Source organism: Oncorhynchus masou, chromosome 13, assembly GCF_036934945.1.
Source record: "Oncorhynchus masou masou isolate Uvic2021 chromosome 13, UVic_Omas_1.1, whole genome shotgun sequence".
NCBI classification, from domain to species: Eukaryota; Metazoa; Chordata; class Actinopteri; order Salmoniformes; family Salmonidae; genus Oncorhynchus; species Oncorhynchus masou.
Window position 1 is genome coordinate 3710538 of NC_088224.1, and position 22817 is coordinate 3733354.

The window sequence follows — 22817 nt, forward strand, 5'->3', positions numbered from 1 at the left end:
GATGATAGGGCTTAGATGATAGGGGTTCGAGGATAGGGGTTAGAGGATAGGGGTTAGAAGATAGGGGTTAGATGATAGGGGTTAGAGGTTAGGGGATAGGGGTTAGAGTATAGGGGTTAGAGGATATGGGTTAGAGGATATGGGTTAGAGGATAGGGGTTAGAGGATATGGGTTAGAGGATAGGGGTTAGAGGATAGGGGTTTAGAGGATAGGGGTTAGAAGATAGGGGTTAGGGGATATGGGTGAGATGATAGGGGTTAGATCATAGGGGTTAGAGGATAGGGGTTTAGAGGATAGGGGTTAGAGGATAGGGGTTAGAGGATAGGGGTTTAGAGGATAGGGGTTTAGAGGATAGGGGTTAGAGGATAGGGGTTTAGAGGATAGGGGTTAGAAGATAGGGGTTAGAGGATAGGGGTTTAGAGGATAGGGGTTAGAAGATAGGGGTTAGAGGATAGGGGTTAGAGGATAGGGGATGGGGTTAGAGGATATGGGTTAGAGGATAGGGGATGATATGGGATGTAAGGGTTGGTTCCTCTCTCCGCCAGGACGACCAGGAAGCTCAGTAGGGTCTAGTGGTTCTAAGAGTTGGTTCCTCTCTCCGCCAGGACGACCAGGAAGCTCAGTAGGGTCTAGTGGTTCTAAGGGTTGGTGCCTCTCTTCCTCTCCCCTTCCTTCAGGACGACCAGGAAGCTCAGTAGGGTCTAGTGGTTCTAAGGGTTGGTTCCTCTCTCCGCCAGGGCGGAGTAGGGTCTAGTGGTTCTAAGGTTTGGTGACTCTCTTCCTCTCCCCTTCCTTCCGGACGACCAGGAAGCTCAGTAGGGTCTAGTGGTTCTAAGGGTTGGTGCCTCTCTCCGCCAGGACGGAGTAGGGTCTAGTGGTTCTAAGGGTTGGTGCCTCTCTTCCTCTCCCCTTCCTTCCGGACGACCAGGAAGCTCAGTAGGGTCTAGTGGTTCTAAGGGTTGGTGCCTCTCTACCTCTCCCCTTCCTTCAGGACGACCAGGAAGCTCAGTAGGGTCTAGTGGTTCTAAGGGTTGGTTCCTCTCTCCGCCAGGGCGGAGTAGGGTCTAGTGGTTCTAAGGGTTGGTTCCTCTCTCCGCCAGGGCAGAGTAGGGTCTAGTGGTTCTAAGGCTTGGTGCCTCTCTCCGCCAGGACGACCAGGAAGCTCAGTAGGGTCTAGTGGTTCTAAGGGTTGGTTCCTCTCTTCCTCTCCCCTTCCTTCCGGACGACCAGGAAGCTCAGTAGGGTCTAGTGGTTCTAAGGGTTGGTTCCTCTCTTCCTCTCCCCTTCCTTCCGGACGACCAGGAAGCTCAGTAGGGTCTAGTGGTTCTAAGGGTTGGTTCCTCTCTTCCTCTCCCCTTCCTTCAGGACGACCAGGAAGCTCAGTAGGGTCTAGTGGTTCTAAGGGTTGGTGCCTCTCTCCGCCAGGGCGGAGTAGGGTCTAGTGGTTCTAAGGGTTGGTGCCTCTCTCCGCCAGGGCGGAGTAGGGTCTAGTGGTTCTAAGGGTTGGTTCCTCTCTCCGCCAGGGCGGAGTAGGGTCTAGTGGTTCTAAGGGTTGGTTCCTCTCTCCGCCAGGGCGGAGTAGGGTCTAGTGGTTCTAAGGGTTGGTGCCTCTCTCCGCCAGGGCGGAGTAGGGTCTAGTGGTTCTAAGGGTTGGTGCCTCTCTTCCTCTCCCCTTCCTTCAGGACGACCAGGGCGGAGTAGGGTCTAGTGGTTCTAAGGGTTGGTGCCTCTCTCCGCCAGGGCGGAGTAGGGTCTAGTGGTTCTAAGGGTTGGTGCCTCTCTCCGCCAGGGCAGAGTAGGGTCTAGTGGTTCTAAGGGTTGGTGCCTCTCTCCGCCAGGGCGGAGTAGGGTCTAGTGGTTCTAAGGGTTGGTTCCTCTCTCCGCCAGGGCGGAGTAGGGTCTAGTGGTTCTAAGGGTTGGTTCCTCTCTCCGCCAGGGTGGAGTAGGGTCTAGTGGTTCTAAGGGTTGGTGCCTCTCTTCCTCTCCCCTTCCTTCAGGACGACCAGGGCGGAGTAGGGTCTAGTGGTTCTAAGGGTTGGTGCCTCTCTCCGCCAGGGCGGAGTAGGGTCTAGTGGTTCTAAGGGTTGGTTCCTCTCTCCGCCAGGGCGGAGTAGGGTCTAGTGGTTCTAAGGGTTGGTTCCTCTCTCCGCCAGGGCGGAGTAGGGTCTAGTGGTTCTAAGGGTTGGTGCCTCTCTCCGCCAGGGCGGAGTAGGGTCTAGTGGTTCTAAGGGTTGGTGCCTCTCTCCGCCAGGACGGAGTAGGGTCTAGTGGTTCTAAGGGTTGGTGCCTCTCTCCGCCAGGGCGGAGTAGGGTCTAGTGGTTCTAAGGGTTGGTTCCTCTCTCCGCCAGGGCGGAGTAGGGTCTAGTGGTTCTAAGGGTTGGTGCCTCTCTCCGCCAGGGCGGAGTAGGGTCTAGTGGTTCTAAGGGTTGGTGCCTCTCTCCGCCAGGGCGGAGTAGGGTCTAGTGGTTCTAAGGGTTGGTGCCTCTCTCCGCCAGGGCGGAGTAGGGTCTAGTGGTTCTAAGGGTTGGTTCCTCTCTCCGCCAGGGCGGAGTAGGGTCTAGTGGTTCTAAGGGTTGGTGCCTCTCTCCGCCAGGGCGGAGTAGGGTCTAGTGGTTCTAAGGGTTGGTTCCTCTCTTCCTCTCCCCTTCCTTCAGGACTATCAGGAAGCCACACACCTGGAGCAGTTCGTGACACGCTTCCTGTTAAAAGAGACAACCAATCAGCTCCACTCGCTGCAGAGCTCCCTGGAATGTGCCATGGAGACCACGGCAGAGCAAACCCGTCAGGAGAGGCAAGTATTCTCTTCTCCTCTCTTCTCCTCTCCTCTCTTCTCATCTTCTCCTCTCCTCTCTTCTCCTCTCCTCTGCTCTCCTCTCTTCTCCTCTCCTCTTCTCCTCTCTTCTCTTGCCCTCCCTTCTCATCTCCTCTCTTCTCTTCCCCTCTCTTCTCTTCTCTTCCCCTCCTCTTTTCTCTTCTCCTCTCTTCTCCTCTCTTGTCCTCTCTTCTCTTGCCCTCTCTTCTCATCTCCTCTCTTCTCTTCCCCTCTCTTCTATTCTCCTCTCTTGTCCTCTCTTCTCTTCCCATCTTCTCTCTTCTCTTCTCTTCTCTTCTCCCCTCTTCTCTTCTCCTCTCCTCTTCTCTTCTCCTCTCTTCTCCTCTCTTCTCTTGCCCTCTCTTCTCATCTCCTCTCTTCTCTTCCCCTCTCTCCACCTCTCTTCTCCTCTCTTTTCTTCCCTTCTTCTCTCTTCTCTTCGCTTCTCTTCCCTTCTTCTCTTCTCCTCTCTTCTCTTCTCCTCTCTTCTCCTTTCTGCTCCTCTCTTCTCCTCTCTTCTCTTCTGTTCTGTTCTCCTCTCTTCTCTTCTCTTCTCTTCTCTTCTCTTCTCCTCTCCTCTCCCTCCCTATTTTATTCTCTTCAGTCAGTTAGTCAGTCAGTCAGTATGTGATGAGTGATGAGTGCTCTCCATCCAGACAAACCTCTGAGGGGACTTCTGCTTTATGTCTGTGTCTACGCAATTAGTGTGTGTGTGTGTTGTGTTTGTGCTGTGTTTTGGGTGCGTTGTGTGTTTCGTGTGTGTTGTGTTTTGTTTGTGTTGTGTTTGTGTGTGTGTGATGTGTTGTGTTTTTTGTGTGTTGTGTTTTTGTGTTGTGTGTTGTGTTGTGTTGTTTTGTGTGTTGTGTTTTGTGTGTTGTGTTGTGTTTTGTGGGTTGTGTTGTGTTGTGTTTTTGTGTTGTGTTGTGTTTTGTGTGTTGTGTTTTGTGTGTTGTGTTTTGTGTGTTGTGTTGTGTTTTGTGTTTTTGTGTTGTGTTGTGTTTTGTGTGTTGTTTTGTGTTGTGTTGTGTTTTGTGTGTTGTGTTGTGTTGTGTGTGTTGTGTTGTGTTTTGTGTGTTGTGTTGTGTTTTGTGTGTTGTGTTGTGTGTGTTGTGTTGTGTGTTGTGTTGTGTGTGTTGTGTTGTGTTGTGTTTTGTGTTGTGTGTGTTGTGTTGTGTGTTGTGTTGTGTGTTTTGTGTGTTGTGTTGTGTTGTGTTGTGTGTGTTGTGTGTGTTGTGTTTTGTGTTGTGTGTTGTGTGTTGTGTTTTGTGTGTGTTCTTGTGTGGTTCAGTTGGTAGAGCATGGCTCTTGTATTCATGCATGAATACATTGCTCTGGATACAGGCATAATGTGTTTTATATTACCTACCCTATGTTGGGTAATGTGGTTCTTAGCAGTCTGATTAGCTGGCTCTGTGTAACATGCCTCTAGGGTCATTAGTAACAGTGTGACTCACCAGATCTGGTCTGAATGTTGGTCGAATTTAGATCGGAGGTCAGCTCTGTCCCTGGGAAGCAGCGGCTACTTTTAGAACACTCACAACGTTCTGAATCAGAATGCAGAACCCAGGCAGCCACAGCGCTGGTTTTTGTTCTAGCACCTGGGTGATGGCATGTCATGCTTCAGAACTGGTTGAGAATGGAACAGAATTGTCTACTCTACTCTACTCTACTCTACTCTACTCTTCTCCTTTCCTCTTCTCCCTTCCTCTCCTCTCCTCCTTTCCTCTTCTCATATCCTTGTCTCCTGTGCTCTCTCCACTCCTCCTCTCCTCTTCTCCCAGTCCCTGAGTCCCAGGCCATGAATCTGAGTCCTTGAGTCCCAGTCCCTGAGTCCCTGATTCCCAGTCCCTGATTCCCAGTCCCTGAGTCCCAGTCCCTGAGTCCCTGATTCCCAGTCCCTGAGTCCCAGTCCCTGATTCCCAGTCCCTGATTCCCAGTCCCTGAGTCCCAGTCCCTGATTCCCAGTCCCTGAGTCCCAGTCCCTGATTCCCAGTCCCTGATTCCCAGTCCCTGAGTCCCAGTCCCTGATTCCCAGTCCCTGATTCCCAGTCCCTGATTCCCAGTCCCTGAGTCCCAGTCCCTGAGTCCCAGTCCCCGAGTCCCAGTTCAGCAGCCATCTTTAAACACCACTACAGATATAACAACATTTCTCTTGTTTGGAGAAATTCAGTAGCTGGAATCCCAATTTGCTCCACTAGAGAATTTAGTAGCAAAGCATCAGCTCAGCAGGTAGATGAACTCTGTCACAATCTCTGATGTGTCGAAGGCCCATCTTCTATTCTGTCTGATGTCTCTAGCCAGGTTCACTGTGGAGCTGTGTGTGTGTGTGTGTTTACGTATGTGAGTGCATACGTGTGAACCTGTGTGTGTGTGCAGGATGAAAGGATGCAGACCACTCAGGTGACCACACTGGGGGGGGGGGCCCTCTATGGAAGTCCACCATTCAGACTGGAAACCTCTGGTTATATATATATATATACACTCTGGTAGTTTGGGAACAGATCCTTGTTGTTATTTGTCTGTTGAAATGACCCTCAGAGACAGGACCAATGCCCTTCCTGTGACCTGCTAATGTGTTTCCTTTGAAGAGTAACTCATCAGCAGTCAGGAAGTGTCCATTTCAAAGCTTCTCACATATATGTGACTCGTTTCAGGGAACTAGGCGTATTGTTTTATTTATTTATTATTTCACCTTTATTTAACCAGATATTTATATATATAACCCTTTATTTAACCAGGTATTTATATGTATAACCCTTTATTTAACCAGGTATTTATATATATAACCCTAACCCTTTATTTAACCAGGTATTTATATATATAACCCTTTATTTAACCAGGTATTTATATATATACCCCTAACCCTTTATTTAACCAGATATTTATATATATACCCCTAACCCTTTATTTAACCAGATATTTATATATATAACCCTTTATTTAACCAGGTATTTATATATATAACCCTAACCCTTTATTTAACCTGGTATTTATATATATAACCATTTATTTAACCAGGTATTTATATATATATAACCCTTTATTTAACCAGGTATTTATATATATGTAACCCTTTATTTAACCAGGTATTTATATATATAACCCTAACCCTTTATTTAACCAGGTATTTATATAGATAACCATAACCCTTTATTTAACCAGGTATTTATATATATATAACCCTTTATTTAACCAGGTATTTATATATATAACCATAACCCTTTATTTAACCAGGTATTTATATATATAACCCTAACCCTTTATTTAACCAGGTATTTATATATATATATATAACCCTAACCCTTTATTTAACCAGGTATTTATATATATAACCCTAACCCTTTATTTAACCAGGTATTAATATATGTAACCCTAACCCTTTATTTAACCAGGTATTTATATATATAACCCTAACCCTTTATTTAACCAGGTATTTATATATATATAACCCTTTATTTAACCAGGTATTTATATATATAACCCTAACCCTTTATTTAACCAGGTATTTATATATATAACCCTAACCCTTTATTTAACCAGGTATTTATATATATAACCCTAACCCTTTATTTAACCAGGTATTAATATATATAACCCTAACCCCTTTATTTAACCAGGTATTTATATATATAACCCTTTATTTAACCAGGTATTTATATATATATATAACCCTTTATTTAACCAGGTATTTATATGTATATAACCCTTTATTTAACCAGGTATTTATATATATAACCATTTATTTAACCAGGTATTTATATATACAACCCTAACCTTTTATTTAACCAGGTATTTATATATATAACCCTAAACCTTTATTTAACCAGGTATTTATATATAAAACCCTAACCCTTTATTTAACCAGGTATTTATATATATATATAACCCTTTATTTAACCAGGTATTTATATATATAACCCTAACCCTTTATTTAACCAGGTATTTATATATATAACCCTTTATTTAACCAGGTATTTATATATATAACCCTAACCCTTTATTTAACCAGGTATTTATATATATAAACCTTTATTTAACCAGGTATTTATATATATAACCCTAACCCTTTATTTAACCAGGTATTTATATATATAACCCTTTATTTAACCAGGTATTTATATATATAACCCTAACCCTTTATTTAACCTGGTATTTATATATATAACCATTTATTTAACCAGGTATTTATATATATATAACCCTTTATTTAACCAGGTATTTATATATATAACCATAACCCTTTATTTAACCAGGTATTTATATATATAACCCTAACCCTTTATTTAACCAGGTATTTATATATATAACCCTAACCCTTTATTTAACCAGGTATTAATATATATAACCCTAACCCTTTATTTAACCAGGTATTTATATATATAACCCTAACCCTTTATTTAACCAGGTATTTATATATATATAACCCTTTATTTAACCAGGTATTTATATATATAACCCTAACCCTTTATTTAACCAGGTATTTATATATATAACCCTAACCCTTTATTTAACCAGGTATTTATATATATAACCCTAACCCTTTATTTAACCAGGTATTAATATATATAACCCTAACCCCTTTATTTAACCAGGTATTTATATATATAACCCTTTATTTAACCAGGTATTTATATATATATATAACCCTTTATTTAACCAGGTATTTATATGTATATAACCCTTTATTTAACCAGGTATTTATATATATAACCATTTATTTAACCAGGTATTTATATATACAACCCTAACCTTTTATTTAACCAGGTATTTATATATATAACCCTAAACCTTTATTTAACCAGGTATTTATATATAAAACCCTAACCCTTTATTTAACCAGGTATTTATATATATATATAACCCTTTATTTAACCAGGTATTTATATATATAACCCTAACCCTTTATTTAACCAGGTATTTATATATATAACCCTTTATTTAACCAGGTATTTATATATATAACCCTTTATTTAACCAGGTATTTATATATATACCCCTAACCCTTTATTTAACCAGGTATTTATATATATAACCCTAACCCTTTATTTAACCAGGTATTTATATATATAACCCTTTATTTAACCAGGTATTTATATATATATATATAACCCTTTATTTAACCAGGTATTTATATATATATAACCCTTTATTTAACCAGGTATTTATATATATAACCCTAACCCTTTATTTAACCTGGTATTTATATATATAACCATTTATTTAACCAGGTATTTATATATATATAACCCTTTATTTAACCAGGTATTTATATATATATAACCATTTATTTAACCAGGTATTTATATATATAACCCTAACCCTTTATTTAACCAGGTATTTATATATATAACCCTAACCCTTTATTTAACCAGGTATTTATATAGATAACCATAACCCTTTATTTAACCAGGTATTTATATATATAACCCTAACCCTTTATTTAACCAGGTATTTATATATATATAACCCTAACCCTTTATTTAACCAGGTATTTATATATAACCCTTTATTTAACCAGGTATTTATATATATAACCCTAACCCTTTATTTAACCAGGTATTTATATATATATAACCCTAACCCTTTATTTAACCAGGTATTTATATATATAACCCTAACCCTTTATTTAACCAGGTATTAATATATATAACCCTAACCCCTTTATTTAACCAGGTATTTATATATATATAACCCTTTATTTAACCAGGTATTTATATATATATAACCCTTTATTTAACCAGGTATTTACATGTATATAACCCTTTATTTAACCAGGTATTTATATATATAACCCTTTATTTAACCAGGTATTTATATATACAACCCTAACCTTTTATTTAACCAGGTATTTATATATATAACCCTAAACCTTTATTTAACCAGGTATTTATATATAAAACCCTAACCCTTTATTTAACCAGGTATTTATATATATATAACCCTTTATTTAACCAGGTATTTATATATATATAACCATTTATTTAACCAGGTATTTATATATATATATAACCCTTTATTTAACCAGGTATTTATATATATATATAACCCTTTATTTAACCAGGTATTTATTTATATAAACCTTTATTTAACCAGGTATTTATATATATAACCCTAACCCTTTATTTAACCAGGTATTTATATATATAACCCTTTATTTAACCAGGTATTTATATATATAACCCTAACCCTTTATTTAACCAGGTATTAATATATATAACCCTAACCCTTTATTTAACCAGGTATTTATATATATATACAACCCTTTATTTAACCAGGTATTTATATATATATATAACCCTTTATTTAACCAGGTATTTATATATATAACCCTTTATTTAACCAGGTATTTATATATATATATATAACCCTTTATTTAACCAGGTATTTATATATATAACCCTTTATTTAACCAGGTATTTATTTATATAACCCTAACCCTTTATTTAACCAGGTATTTATATATATATCCCTAAACCTTTATTTAACCTGTTATTAATATATATAACCCTAACCCTTTATTCAACCAGGTATATATATATAACACTTTATTTAACCAGGTATTTATATATATAGCCCTAACCCTTTATTTAACCAGGTATTAATATATATAACCCTAACCCTTTATTTAACCAGGTATTTATATTTATATAACCCTTTATTTAACCAGGTATTTATATATATATAACCCTTTATTTAACCAGGTATTTATATATATAACCCTAACCCTTTATTTAACCAGGTATTAATATATATAACCCTAACCCTTTATTTAACCAGGTATTTATATATATAACCCTAAACCTTTATTTAACCAGGTATTTATATATAACCAGGTATTTATATATATATAACCCTTTATTTAACCAGGTATTTATATATATAACCCTAAACCTTTATTTAACCAGGTATTTATATAGATAACCCTAACCCTTTATTTAGCCAGGTATTTATATATATAACCCTAACCCTTTATTTAATTGTTTTAATTGTAATTGTTTTATTTTATTTTATTTCACCTTTATTTAACCAGGTAGGCTACTTTTTACAACTGCGACCTGGCCAAGATAAAGCATAGCAGACAACAACACAGAGATACACAAGGAGTAAACAAACATACAGTCAATAATACAGTAGAAAAGTCTATATACAGCGTGTGCAAATGAGGTGAGCTAATGGAGGTAATAAATATGCATAGTGGTGACATAATTAAAAAAAGGCCATGGTGGCGAAATAATTACAATATAGCAATTAAACACTGGAATGGTAGATGAGCAGAAGATGAATATGCAAGTAGAGATACTGGGGTGCAAAGGAGCAAGATAAATAAATAAATACAGTATGGGGATGAGGTAGTTGGATGGGCTATTTATAGATGGGCTATGTACAGGTGCAGTGATCTGTGAGCTGCTCTGACAGCTGGTGCTTAAAGCTAGTGAGGGAGATAAGTGTTTCCAGTTTCAGAGATTTTTGTAGTTCGGGGTAGGGGTAGCTAGGTGAAAAGCATGGCCAACCGTAGAAAAATGCTTATTGAAATGATCAATTATAGTGGTTTTGTCAGTGGTGACAGGGTTACCTAGCCTCAGTGCAGTGGGCAGCTGGGAAGAGGTGCTCTTATTCTTCATGGACTTTACAGTGTCCCAGAACTTTTTGGAGTTTGTGCTACAGGATGCACATTTCTGTTTGAAAAAGCTAGCCTTCGCTTTCCTAACTAAATGTGTGGATTTTTTCCTAACTTCCCTGAAAAGTTGCATATCACAGGGGCTATTGGATGCTAATGCAGAACGCCACAGGATGTTTTTGTGTTGGTTAAGGGCAGTCAGGTCTGGGGAGAACCAAGGGCTATATCTGTTCCTTTTAGCTGGTCAGTATGTCTAGGTAATCCTGTCTAACGCTGCTTTTAAAAACAAATTATTGTGTAGTCAAACTTCAGTGGAATTTCAGTGGAATTTGAGTACGATAGCTAAGGAGATGGAGAAAACACAAGTCTGGATTACATCATCAAACTAGAGGGCAACCATGCATGGCTTCAGACAGGAGATGCGTCCATCGATGAATGATGTATATGGGTAAGATCATCTAGCTAGCTTTTTCCAGATATTACACATTTCTAATTTTGACCAAAAGTGGTTTAATTTCAAGTTAAAGGGTACTCTTAGCTATCTAGATAGTGTATGTAGTTATTATTCGTATCTCAGAGCCATTTGCCTGGTTAGCTATAGCCTAATGTTAGCTAGCTAACATTGAACCTGGTTGGTTAGCTACCTAAAGATTCATGCAGGGTAGTAATGTCATGAGTTGGGATTATGGTTCATTGTTTACCTAGCTAGCTAGCTACATGTCTTAACAAAAGACTCTACTATGCAAGTAAGCATTTTGGGTGTGTTTGTAAATTCTGTCTGGCTCCGATTTCAGGTTTGTTTAATTACATTTTAGGAGTAAATAGAAAGACTTGTTGAAACAAAGTGGGTAGATTTTTGGATTCCTTTCTCTGCATGTTGAATGATGGCGCAACTAAACAGACTTTTTGGGATATAAAGAAGGATTTTTTTCTAACAAAACAACACCATATTTTATAGCTGGGACCCTTTGGATGACAAATCAGAGGAAAGATTTTCAAAAAGTAAGTGATTCACAAATTGTTATTTGTGAATGAAAGCTGTGCCGGTGGAAACATATTTTGCCGTCCTCAAACATGTTTTCTCTGTAATAGCTACTGTAAATCAGACAGTGCAGTTAGACTAACAAGCTCTCAGCCTATATAAGATACTTATATGTACATAAATGTTTAAAATCCATAATATTTATGATTATTTATTTGAATTGTGTGCTGGCGGGACCCCTAGCCCTAAAAAGTGAATTATTTGCCTGTCTTAACAAGAATTTAAGCTTTCAGACGATATAAGACTACATAAATGTTTAAAATCCATAATATTTATTGTAATTAATTTTTAATTGCGCGCCCTCCAGTTTCACCTGAAGTTGTCCTGGGACCTCTAGCCCTAAGAAGTTATTAAAGAGATGGGTGGGGCTAAAGCTTAACCTCTAGTGACTCCCAAACTTCAAAATATGCTTTACAGCCAAAGCTAGACAAGCAAGTTTATCAATAGCTTAGCATAGCATTTTGTCCAGCTAGCAGCAGGTAACTTGGTCACGGAAATCAGAAAAGCAATCAAATTAAATAGTTTACCTTTGATGAGCTTCGGATGTTTTCACTCACGAGACTCCCAGTTAGATAGCCAATGTTCATTTTTTCCCAAAATATTATTTTTGTAGGCGAAATAGCTCCGTTTGTTCTTCACGTTTGGCTGAGAAATCGATCGGAAATTGAGGTCACGAAAACGCCGAAAAATATTCCAAATTAGCTCCATAATATCGAAAGAAACATGGCAAACGTTGTTTATAATCAATCAAGGTGTTTTTCAAATATCTATTCGATAATATATCCACCGGGACAATTGGTTTTTCAGTAGGACCGATTGGAATAATGGCTACCTCTGTATTTTACGCAAGAATCACTCTGGGAGCCATCAGATGACCAGTTGCTCAATGTAGCCGCTTACGGGTATTCTTTAACATAAATGCGTAAAACTACGTCACAATGCCGTAGACACCTTGGGGAATAAGGAGAAAAAGTAATCTGGTTGATAGCCCATTCACTGCTCAATAGGGACTCATTGGAACGCAGCGCTTTCAAAACATGAGGCACTTCCGGATTGGATTTTTCTCAGGCTGTCGCCTGCAACATCAGTTCTGTTATACTCACAGACAATATTTTTACAGTTTTGGAAACTTTAGAGTGTTTTCTATCCTAAGCTGTCAATGATATGCATATTCTAGCATCTTGTCCTGACAAAATATCCCGTTTACTATGGGAATGTTATTTTTCCAAAAATGAAAATGCTGCCCCCTAGTCACAAAAGGTAACAGGTCTTGAACGAATTTGACTAGACAAAGAAGAGCTCTCCAGGTGTACCAAAACAATCAAAGGCCATTTTCTCAAAAGTCAGTTTACAAGTTGGTCAACTTTCAAAGCATAATTATTTTCTCATTGTTCCTGTAGTGTATGATATATCACTTTGTAGCTTTGAGGCTGTACTTTTATCCAATGTAAAAAAAAAACATTTAAAAAACATTTCAAATGTTGCTAATAAGAACGAATCAGTCACTTATTCACATATATTCACTTGCGTTCACATATTTAAATGCTGTTTAGTATACATACTGTATATCACATGATGAGTGTTTATGCAGCAGCGTCACATAAACAACCAGGGGGCCAAATCAGTGCATCGTATCGTGCCAAACCTAACCTATTGTCATCTGAGGATAATTTTAAGTGACGCCAGCCCATGGCTACCTAGCCCCTGTGTCACTGAGAGATGTAGCTGGCCATCACAGACCTGGTTCCTCGTAGTATATACATATGTACATAAAATAAAACAAATATGCATAAACAAAAAATATACATAAACAAACCAAATAGTGCAGAGTTTAAGAGCTCGTTGCTGCCTTCATTCAGTGTATTCCCAGTCATATGAAATCCATAGATTAGTGTCACACCTGCTCCCACTTCCCCTCTCTGGCACTCGAGGCCACCAGGCTGCCCTTCATCACCTGTCACCCTCATTACACGCATTGGACTCCTTCACATAGTTGTCCCTTTATATCTGTCTGCCCCTCAGTTTGTTCCCCATGATGTCATTATGGTTTCCCGTGTTCAGACACTGTCCATGTTTGTTTCTTGTCCTTGTTATTCAACTAGGCAAGTCAATTAAGAGCAATTTCATATTTACAATGACATCCACCCAGGGATGGGTTAACTGCATTGTTCAGGGGCAGAATAACATGTTTTTTAACTTGTCAGCTCGGGGATTCGATCCAGCAACCTTTGGCTACTGGCCCAACTTCTTCTAACCACTAGGCTTCCTGCTGCCAACATGTTCACTGCCTGTATTTTCTTCTCGTCTCCTTACAGATTAGGGCCTTGTGATTTTATTTCAATTGACTGATTTTCTTATGTAAACTGTAACTCAGTAAAGTCTGTGACATTGTTGCATGTTGCGTTTATATTTCTGGTCAGTATAGTTATTATCATTTAGTTTTTTAAATACGTTAAGCGTTTGATTAAGCCTACATTAAAAGGCAGATGGGCAGTATTTTTCCCAGTGGTTTCATTGGCTCAACCAAGCGCAGAAAAACAAATACAATTTAAACCCGGGTCTGAGAGCACCACAGTGACTTCTCTCACAGCATCCATCATGGATTCTCCACATTCTGCCATGGTGGGAGCCTGGTTCCATCTCATTCCGGCCTCCACCGAAAGTCTCCAACAAACGGATGTTCCCCATTTTTTCAGGGGCGACGAAAAGAGAAAGAGAGCATGTGACTCGACTTCCTCTTTAGGGCGTTAACAAGGCAACATCTTAACTCCTCCCACACATTTAATGGATTGGTGGAACAGTGCAGAAGAGGAGCCTTCCCCTCAGCTCTCTTCTTCTAGTCAAAACCTGTATGTAGTTTCAGGTGTTTCTGGTACGTCTGTCTACGTTGGGTCTCATTCAGACTAATAATTAGATAGACACGCGACTAATGTTTAGAGGTTAGATCGTCATATCATATCCATATAATGTTTAACATCAACATTTCATGTCTTAATTGGGTAATTTGAAGTGAAGTTGGAAGTTGTTGAGCCTTTACGTTTGGTTTTTTGGATCATACGTTATGTTTGTGTGGTATTACACCTCACATTCAGACTCTGCAATACTATGTACATTATATACCTGTTATACCTGTGTATAATGTACATTATATATATCTATATATATCTATGGAAAAGCGTCTGTAGTGCTTTTACTGCTTAAAATGAAACCCCAGGAAATTCAGGCAGATAATTCATGTTCCTCCCCAGCTTTCAGCTTCAAGCCAAATCTGTTCATTAATAACAACTAGTGAGCTTTTTCCCCATATGTACCCATATAGCCACAGCAATACTAAATCATTCGCTATTTCCCTCAGGGCTTCAATTGACATGTAATATTACAGTACACCCAGAGAAAACAGAGATGTTCCCTGTTTGGCCCAACATTGCTGTATGAAGATTCCATTCGGGTGTAGCATGGGTTCCCAGGTTTGGATTACACTGTGAAAGCCTGCGCCCGCAGAGCTGTTCAGTGCAGTTACACTGTAGCTGGTGCAGAGTACAGTGCATTCAGAAAGTATTCAGACCCCTTGACTTTTTCCCCATTTTGTTACATTACAGCCTTATTGTAAAATGGACACAATAACCCATAATCAAAAAGAAAAAAAAACTGTTGTTTTTTTTGCAAATTTATGTATAAAGAAAAACAAGGAAATATCACATTCACATAAATATTCAAACCATTTACTCAGTACTTTGTTGAAGCGGGGCGGCAGGGTAGCCTAGTGGTTAGAGTGTAGAGGAGGCAGGTAGTCTAGTGGTTAGAGTGTAGAGGAGGCAGGTAGTCTAGTGGTTAGAGTGTAGAGGAGGCAGGTAGTCTAGTGGTTAGAGTGTAGAGGTGGCAGGTAGCCTAGTGGTTAGAGTGTGGAGGAGGCAGGTAGTCTAGTGGTTAGAGTGTAGAGGAGGCAGGTAGTCTAGTGGTTAGAGTGTAGAGGAGGCAGGTAGTCTAGTGGTTAGAGTGTAGAGAAGGCAGGTAGCCTAGTGGTTAGAGTGTAGAGGTGGCAGGTAGCCTAGTGGTTAGAGTGTAGAGGAGGCAGGTAGTCTAGTGGTTAGAGTGTAGAGGAGGCAGGTAGTCTAGTGGTTAGAGTGTAGAGGAGGCAGGTAGTCTAGTGGTTAGAGTGTAGAGGAGGCAGGTAGTCTAGTGGTTAGAGTGTAGAGGAGGCAGGTAGTCTAGTGGTTAGAGTGTAGAGGAGGCAGGTAGTCTAGTGGTTAGAGTATAGAGGAGGCAGGTAGTCTAGTGGTTAGAGTGTAGGGGAGGCAGGTAGCCTAGTGGTTAGAGTGTAGAGGAGGCAGGTAGCCTAGTGGTTAGAGTGTGGAGGAGGCAGGTAGACTAGTGGTTAGAGTGTAGAGGAGGCAGGTAGTCTAGTGGTTAGAGTGTAGAGTTAAATAAATAAAAAATTAAATCCTGCCACCACCATGCTTCACCATAGGGATGGTGCCAGGTTTCCTCCAGACGTGATGCTTGGCATTCAGGCCAAATAGCTCAATCTTGGTTTCATCAGACCAGAAAATCATGGTCTGAGAGTCTTTAGGTGCCTTTTGGCAAACTGATGTTTCTACTGAGGGCTGGGTTTGAGGCTAGTTAGAGGATGGTTTTACTGAGGGCTGGGTTTGAGGCTAGTTAGAGGAAGTTTCTACTGAAGGCTGGGTTTGAGGCTAGTTAGAGGATGTTTTTACTGAGGGCTGGGTTTGAGGCTAGTTAGAGGAAGTTTCTACTGAAGGCTGGGTTTGAGGCTAGTTAGAGGATGTTTTTACTGAGGGCTGGGTTTGAGGGTAGTGAGAGGATGTTTGTTTTTACTGAGGGCGGGGTTTGAGGCTAGTTAGAGGAAGTTTCTACTGAAGGCTGGGTTTGAGGCTAGTTAGAGGATGTTTTTACTGAGGGCTGGGTTTGAGGCTAGTTAGAGGAAGTTTCTACTGAAGGCTGGGTTTGAGGCTAGTTAGAGGATTTTTTTACTGAGGGCTGGGTTTGAGGCTAGTTAGAGGAAGTTTCTACTGAAGGCTGGGTTTGAGGCTAGTTAGAGGATGTTTTTACTGAGGGCTGGGTTTGAGGCTAGTTAGAGGATGTTTTGACTGAGGGCTGGGTTTGGGGGAGTGAGAGAATGTTTTTACTGAGGGCTGGGTTTGAGGCTAGTTAGAGGAAGTTTCTACTGAAGGCTGGGTTTGAGGCTAGTTAGAGGATGGTTTTACTGAGGTTTTACTGAGGGCTGGGTTTGAGGCTAGTTAGAGGATGGTTTTACTGAGGGCTGGGTTTGAGGCTAGTTAGAGGATGGTTTTACTGAGGGCTGGGTTTGAGGCTAGTTAGAGGATGGTTTTACTGAGGGCTGGGTTTGGGGGAGTGAGAGGATGTTTCTACTGAAGGCTGGGTTTGAGGATAGTGAGAGGATGTTTTTACTGGGGACTGGGTTTAAGGCTAGTTATAGGATGTTTTTACTGGGGACTGGGTTTAAGGCTAGTTAGAGGATGTTTTTACTGAGGGCTGGGTTTGAGGCTAGTTATTTATCCAGGTGTCTGAGACCCTATATGTGTCCCAAATGGCACCCTATTCCCTATAGAGCCCTATGGGAACTGGTCAGAACTATATAGGGAATAGGTTGCCATTTGGGACCCTGTGCTTCTAGAGACTCATCTCAGAAAATGTAATTGGCAGGAGACGATGTGTGCCGAGAGAGCGTCCAATTGCAGTCTTCCGTCGGCGTGACCCTTCCAATCACAGTCTGTCTGACGTCAGTGGCGGGTCTCTTATACAGACTGTCCCCTTTGGCAGTGTTAATCCAGACTGTCCCCTTTGGCTGTGTTAATCCAGACTGTCCCCTTTGGCAGTGTTAATCCAGACTGTCCCCTTTGGCAGTGTTAATCCAGACTGTCCCCTTTGGCAGTGTTAATCCAGACTGTCCCCTTTGGCAGTGTTAATCCAGACTGTCCCCTTTGGCAGTGTTAATCCAGACTGTCCCCTTTGGCAGTGTTAATCCAGACTGTCCCCTTTGGCAGTGTTAATCCAGACTGTCCCCTTTGGCAGTGTTAATCCTAGACTGTCCCCTTCGGCAGTGTTAATCCAGACTGTCCCCTTTGGCAGTGTTAATCCAGACTGTCCCCTTTGGCAGTGTTAATCCAGACTGTCCCCTTTGGCAGTGTTAACTCAGGTCTGTCCCCTTTGGCAGTGTTAATCCAGACTGTCCCCTTTGGCAGTGTTAATCCTAGACTGTCCCCTTCGACAGTGTTAATCCAGACTGTCCCCTTTGGCAGTGTTAACTCAGGACTGTCCCCTTTGGCAGTGTTAATCCAGACTGTCCCCTTAAGCAGTGTTAATCCTAGACTGTCCCCTTCGGCAGTGTTAATCCAGACTGTCCCCTTTGGCAGTGTTAATCCAGACTGTCCCCTTTGGCAGTGTTAATCCTAGACTGTCCCCTTCGGCAGTGTTAATCCAGACTGTCCCCTTTGGCAGTGTTAATCCAGACTGTCCCCTTTGGCAGTGTTAATCCTAGACTGTCCCCTTCGGCAGTGTTAATCCAGACTGTCCCCTTTGGCAGTGTTAATCCAGACTGTCCCCTTTGGCAGTGTTAATCCAGACTGTCCCCTTTGGCAGCGTTAATCCAGACTGTCCCCTTTGGCAGTGTTAATCCAGACTGTCCCCTTTGGCAGTGTTAATCCTAGACTGTCCCCTTCGACAGTGTTAATCCAGACTGTCCCCTTTGGCAGTGTTAATCCAGACTGTCCCCTTTAGCGTTAATCCAGACTGTCCCCTTTGGCAGTGTTAATCCAGACTGTCCCCTTTGGCAGTGTTAATCCTAGACTGTCCCCTTCGGCAGTGTTAATCCAGACAGTCCCCTTTGGCAGTGTTAATCCAGACTGTCCCCTTTAGCGTTAATCCAGACTGTCCCCTTTGGCAGTGTTAATCCTAGACTGTCCCCTTCGGCAGTGTTAATCCAGACTGTCCCCTTTGGCAGTGTTAATCCAGACTGTCCCCTTTGGCAGTGTTAATCCAGACTGTCCCCTTTGGCAGTGTTAATCCAGACTGTCCCCTTTGGCAGTGTTAATCCAGACTGTCCCCTTTAGTGTTAATCCAGACTGTCCCCTTTGGCAGTGTTAACTCAGGACTGTTATGCCTACACCTCCCATGATGTCGTAGACAGCCGAGAGCTGTGTGTGTACATATACTGTCTACCTGTGGGTGGTATCAGGGAAAGATTCCTGACCTGCCTCTCCCTGTGTGTGTTCTCCAGGCGAGGCCCAGTGAAGCCTGATGTGCTGTCCATCCAGTGGTCAGGGAGAAGATCCAACCGAAGGCTTCAAAGAAATAACAGTCTGTCTCCTAACAACCCACTACTCAGCCTGGTCAACTCAGGTACAATCACACGCACACACACTGCTATACTGTAGGACCAGCTGGTGACTCAGTCTGACTGCTATACTGTAGGACCAGCTGGTGACTCAGTCTGACTGGTATTCTGTAGGACCAGCTGGTGTCTCAATCTGACTGGTATACTGTAGGACCAGCTGGTGACTCAGTCTGACTGGTATACTGTAGGACCAGCTGGTGACTCAGTCTGACTGGTATTCTGTAGGACCAGCTGGTGACTCAGTCTGACTGGTAGACTGTAGGACCAGCTGGTGACTCAGTCTGACTGGTATACTGTAGGACCAGCTGGTGACTCAGTCTGACTGGTATTCTGTAGGACCAGCTGGTGACTCAGTCTGACTGCTATACTGTAGGACCAGCTGGTAACTCAGTCTGACTGGTATAATGTAGGACCAGCTGGTGACTCAGTCTGAATGCTATACTGTAGGACCAGCTGGTGACTCAGTCTGACTGGTATACTGTAGGACCAGCTGGTGTCTCAATCTGACTGGTATACTGTAGGACCAGCTGGTAACTCAGTCTGACTGGTATACTGTAGGACCAGCTGGTGACTCAGTCTGACTGCTATACTCTAGGACCAGCTGGTGACTCAGTCTGACTGGTATACTGTAGGACCAGCTGGTGACTCAGTCTGACTGGTAGACTGTAGGACCAGCTGGTGACTCAGTCTGACTGCTATACTGTAGGACCAGCTGGTGACTCAGTCTGACTGGTAGACTGTAGGACCAGCTGGTGACTCAGTCTGACTGGTATACTGTAGGACCAGCTGGTGACTCAGTCTGACTGCTATACTGTAGGACCAGCTGGTGACTCAGTCTGACTGCTATACTCTAGGACCAGCTGGTGACTCAGTCTGACTGGTATACTGTAGGACCAGCTGGTGACTCAGTCTGACTGGTAGACTGTAGGACCAGCTGGTGACTCAGTCTGACTGCTATACTGTAGGACCAGCTGGTGACTCAGTCTGACTGGTAGACTGTAGGACCAGCTGGTGACTCAGTCTGACTGGTATACTGTAGGACCAGCTGGTGACTCAGTCTGACTGCTATACTGTAGGACCAGCTGGTGACTCAGTCTGACTGGTATTCTGTAGGACCAGCTGGTGACTCAGTCTGACTGGTAGACTGTAGGACCAGCTGGTGACTCAGTCTGACTGGTATACTGTAGGACCAGCTGGTGACTCAGTCTGACTGGTATTCTGTAGGACCAGCTGGTGACTCAGTCTGACTGCTATACTGTAGGACCAGCTGGTGACTCAGTCTGACTGGTATACTGTAGGACCAGCTGGTGTCTCAATCTGACTGGTATACTGTAGGACCAGCTGGTAACTCAGTCTGACTGGTATACTGTAGGACCAGCTGGTGACTCAGTCTGACTGCTATACTCTAGGACCAGCTGGTGACTCAGTCTGACTGGTATACTGTAGGACCAGCTGGTGACTCAGTCTGACTGGTAGACTGTAGGACCAGCTGGTGACTCAGTCTGACTGCTATACTGTAGGACCAGCTGGTGACTCAGTCTGACTGGTAGACTGTAGGACCAGCTGGTGACTCAGTCTGACTGGTATACTGTAGGACCAGCTGGTGACTCAGTCTGACTGGTATACTGTAGGACCAGCTGGTGACTCAATCTGACTGGTATACTGTAGGACCAGCTGGTGACTCAGTCTGACTGGTATACTGTAGGACCAGCTGGGGACTCAGTCTGACTGCTATACTGTAGGACCAGCTGGTGACTCAGTCTGACTGCTATACTGTAGGACCAGCTGGTGACTCAGTCTGACTGGTGTACAGTAGGACCAGCTGGTGACTCAGTCTGACTGGTAGACTGTAGGACCAGCTGGTGACTCAGTCTGACTGCTATACTGTAGGACCAGCTGGTGACTCAGTCTGACTGGTAGACTGTAGGACCAGCTGGTGACTCAGTCTGACTGGTATACTGTAGGACCAGCTGGTGACTCAGTCTGACTGGTATACTGTAGGACCAGCTGGTGACTCAATCTGACTGGTATACTGTAGGACCAGCTGGTGACTCAGTCTGACTGGTATACTGTAGGACCAGCTGGGGACTCAGTCTGACTGCTATACTGTAGGACCAGCTGGTGACTCAGTCTGACTGCTATACTGTAGGACCAGCTGGTGACTCAGTCTGACTGGTGTACAGTAGGACCAGCTGGTGACTCAGTCTGACTGGTAGACTGTAGGACCAGCTGGTGACTCAGTCTGACTGGTATACTGTAGGACCAGCTGGTGACTCAGTCTGACTGCTATACTGTAGGACCAGCTGGTGACTCAGTCTGACTGGTATACTGTAGGACCAGCTGGTGACTCAGTCTGACTGGTATACTGTAGGACCAGCTGGTAACTCAGTCTGACTGGTATACTGTAGGACCAGCTGGTGACTCAGTCTGACTGCTATACTCTAGGACCAGCTGGTGACTCAGTCTGACTGGTATACTGTAGGACCAGCTGGTGACTCAGTCTGACTGGTAGACTGTAGGACCAGCTGGTGACTCAGTCTGACTGCTATACTGTAGGACCAGCTGGTGACTCAGTCTGACTGGTAGACTGTAGGACCAGCTGGTGACTCAGTCTGACTGGTATTCTGTAGGACCAGCTGGTGACTCAGTCTGACTGGTAGACTGTAGGACCAGCTGGTGACTCAGTCTGACTGGTATACTGTAGGACCAGCTGGTGACTCAGTCTGACTGGTATTCTGTAGGACCAGCTGGTGACTCAGTCTGACTGCTATACTGTAGGACCAGCTGGTGACTCAGTCTGACTGGTATACTGTAGGACCAGCTGGTGTCTCAATCTGACTGGTATACTGTAGGACCAGCTGGTAACTCAGTCTGACTGGTATACTGTAGGACCAGCTGGTGACTCAGTCTGACTGCTATACTCTAGGACCAGCTGGTGACTCAGTCTGACTGGTAGACTGTAGGACCAGCTGGTGACTCAGTCTGACTGGTATACTGTAGGACCAGCTGGTGACTCAGTCTGACTGCTATACTGTAGGACCAGCTGGTGACTCAGTCTGACTGCTATACTGTAGGACCAGCTGGTGACTCAGTCTGACTGGTAGACTGTAGGACCAGCTGGTGACTCAGTCTGACTGGTATACTGTAGGACCAGCTGGTGACTCAGTCTGACTGGTATACTGTAGGACCAGCTGGTGACTCAGTCTGACTGCTATACTCTAGGACCAGCTGGTGACTCAGTCTGACTGGTATACTGTAGGACCAGCTTGTGACTCAGTCTGACTGGTAGACTGTAGGACCAGCTGGTGACTCAGTCTGACTGCTATACTGTAGGACCAGCTGGTGACTCAGTCTGACTGGTAGACTGTAGGACCAGCTGGTGACTCAGTCTGACTGGTATACTGTAGGACCAGCTGGTGACTCAGTCTGACTGGTATACTGTAGGACCAGCTGGTGACTCAATCTGACTGGTATACTGTAGGACCAGCTGGTGACTCAGTCTGACTGGTATACTGTAGGACCAGCTGGGGACTCAGTCTGACTGCTATACTGTAGGACCAGCTGGTGACTCAGTCTGACTGCTATACTGTAGGACCAGCTGGTGACTCAGTCTGACTGGTGTACAGTAGGACCAGCTGGTGACTCAGTCTGACTGGTAGACTGTAGGACCAGCTGGTGACTCAGTCTGACTGGTATACTGTAGGACCAGCTGGTGACTCAGTCTGACTGGTATACTGTAGGACCAGCTGGTGACTCAGTCTGACTGGTATACTGTAGGACCAGCTGGTGACTCAGTCTGACTGGTATACTGTAGGACCAGCTGGTGACTCAGTCTGACTGGTATACTGTAGGACCAGCTGGTGACTCAGTCTGACTGGTATAATGTAGGACCAGCTGGTGACTCAGTCTGACTGCTATACTGTAGGACCAGCTGGTGACTCAGTCTGACTGGTATTCTGTAGGACCAGC

The 22817-nt window shown here is 42.9% G+C and overlaps 1 protein-coding gene across 1 annotated transcript in view; it reads left to right on the forward strand.

Moving 5' to 3' along the window:
* necab1 (N-terminal EF-hand calcium binding protein 1) overlaps nt 1-22817 on the forward strand; it is a 162638-nt gene that overhangs the window by 119268 nt on the left and 20553 nt on the right. Inside the window, exons 6-7 of the mRNA XM_064982557.1 lie at nt 2656-2792; nt 18732-18853. Coding sequence (XP_064838629.1) covers nt 2656-2792; nt 18732-18853 — 259 coding nt within the window. The remainder of the gene's footprint in view (nt 1-2655; nt 2793-18731; nt 18854-22817) is intronic.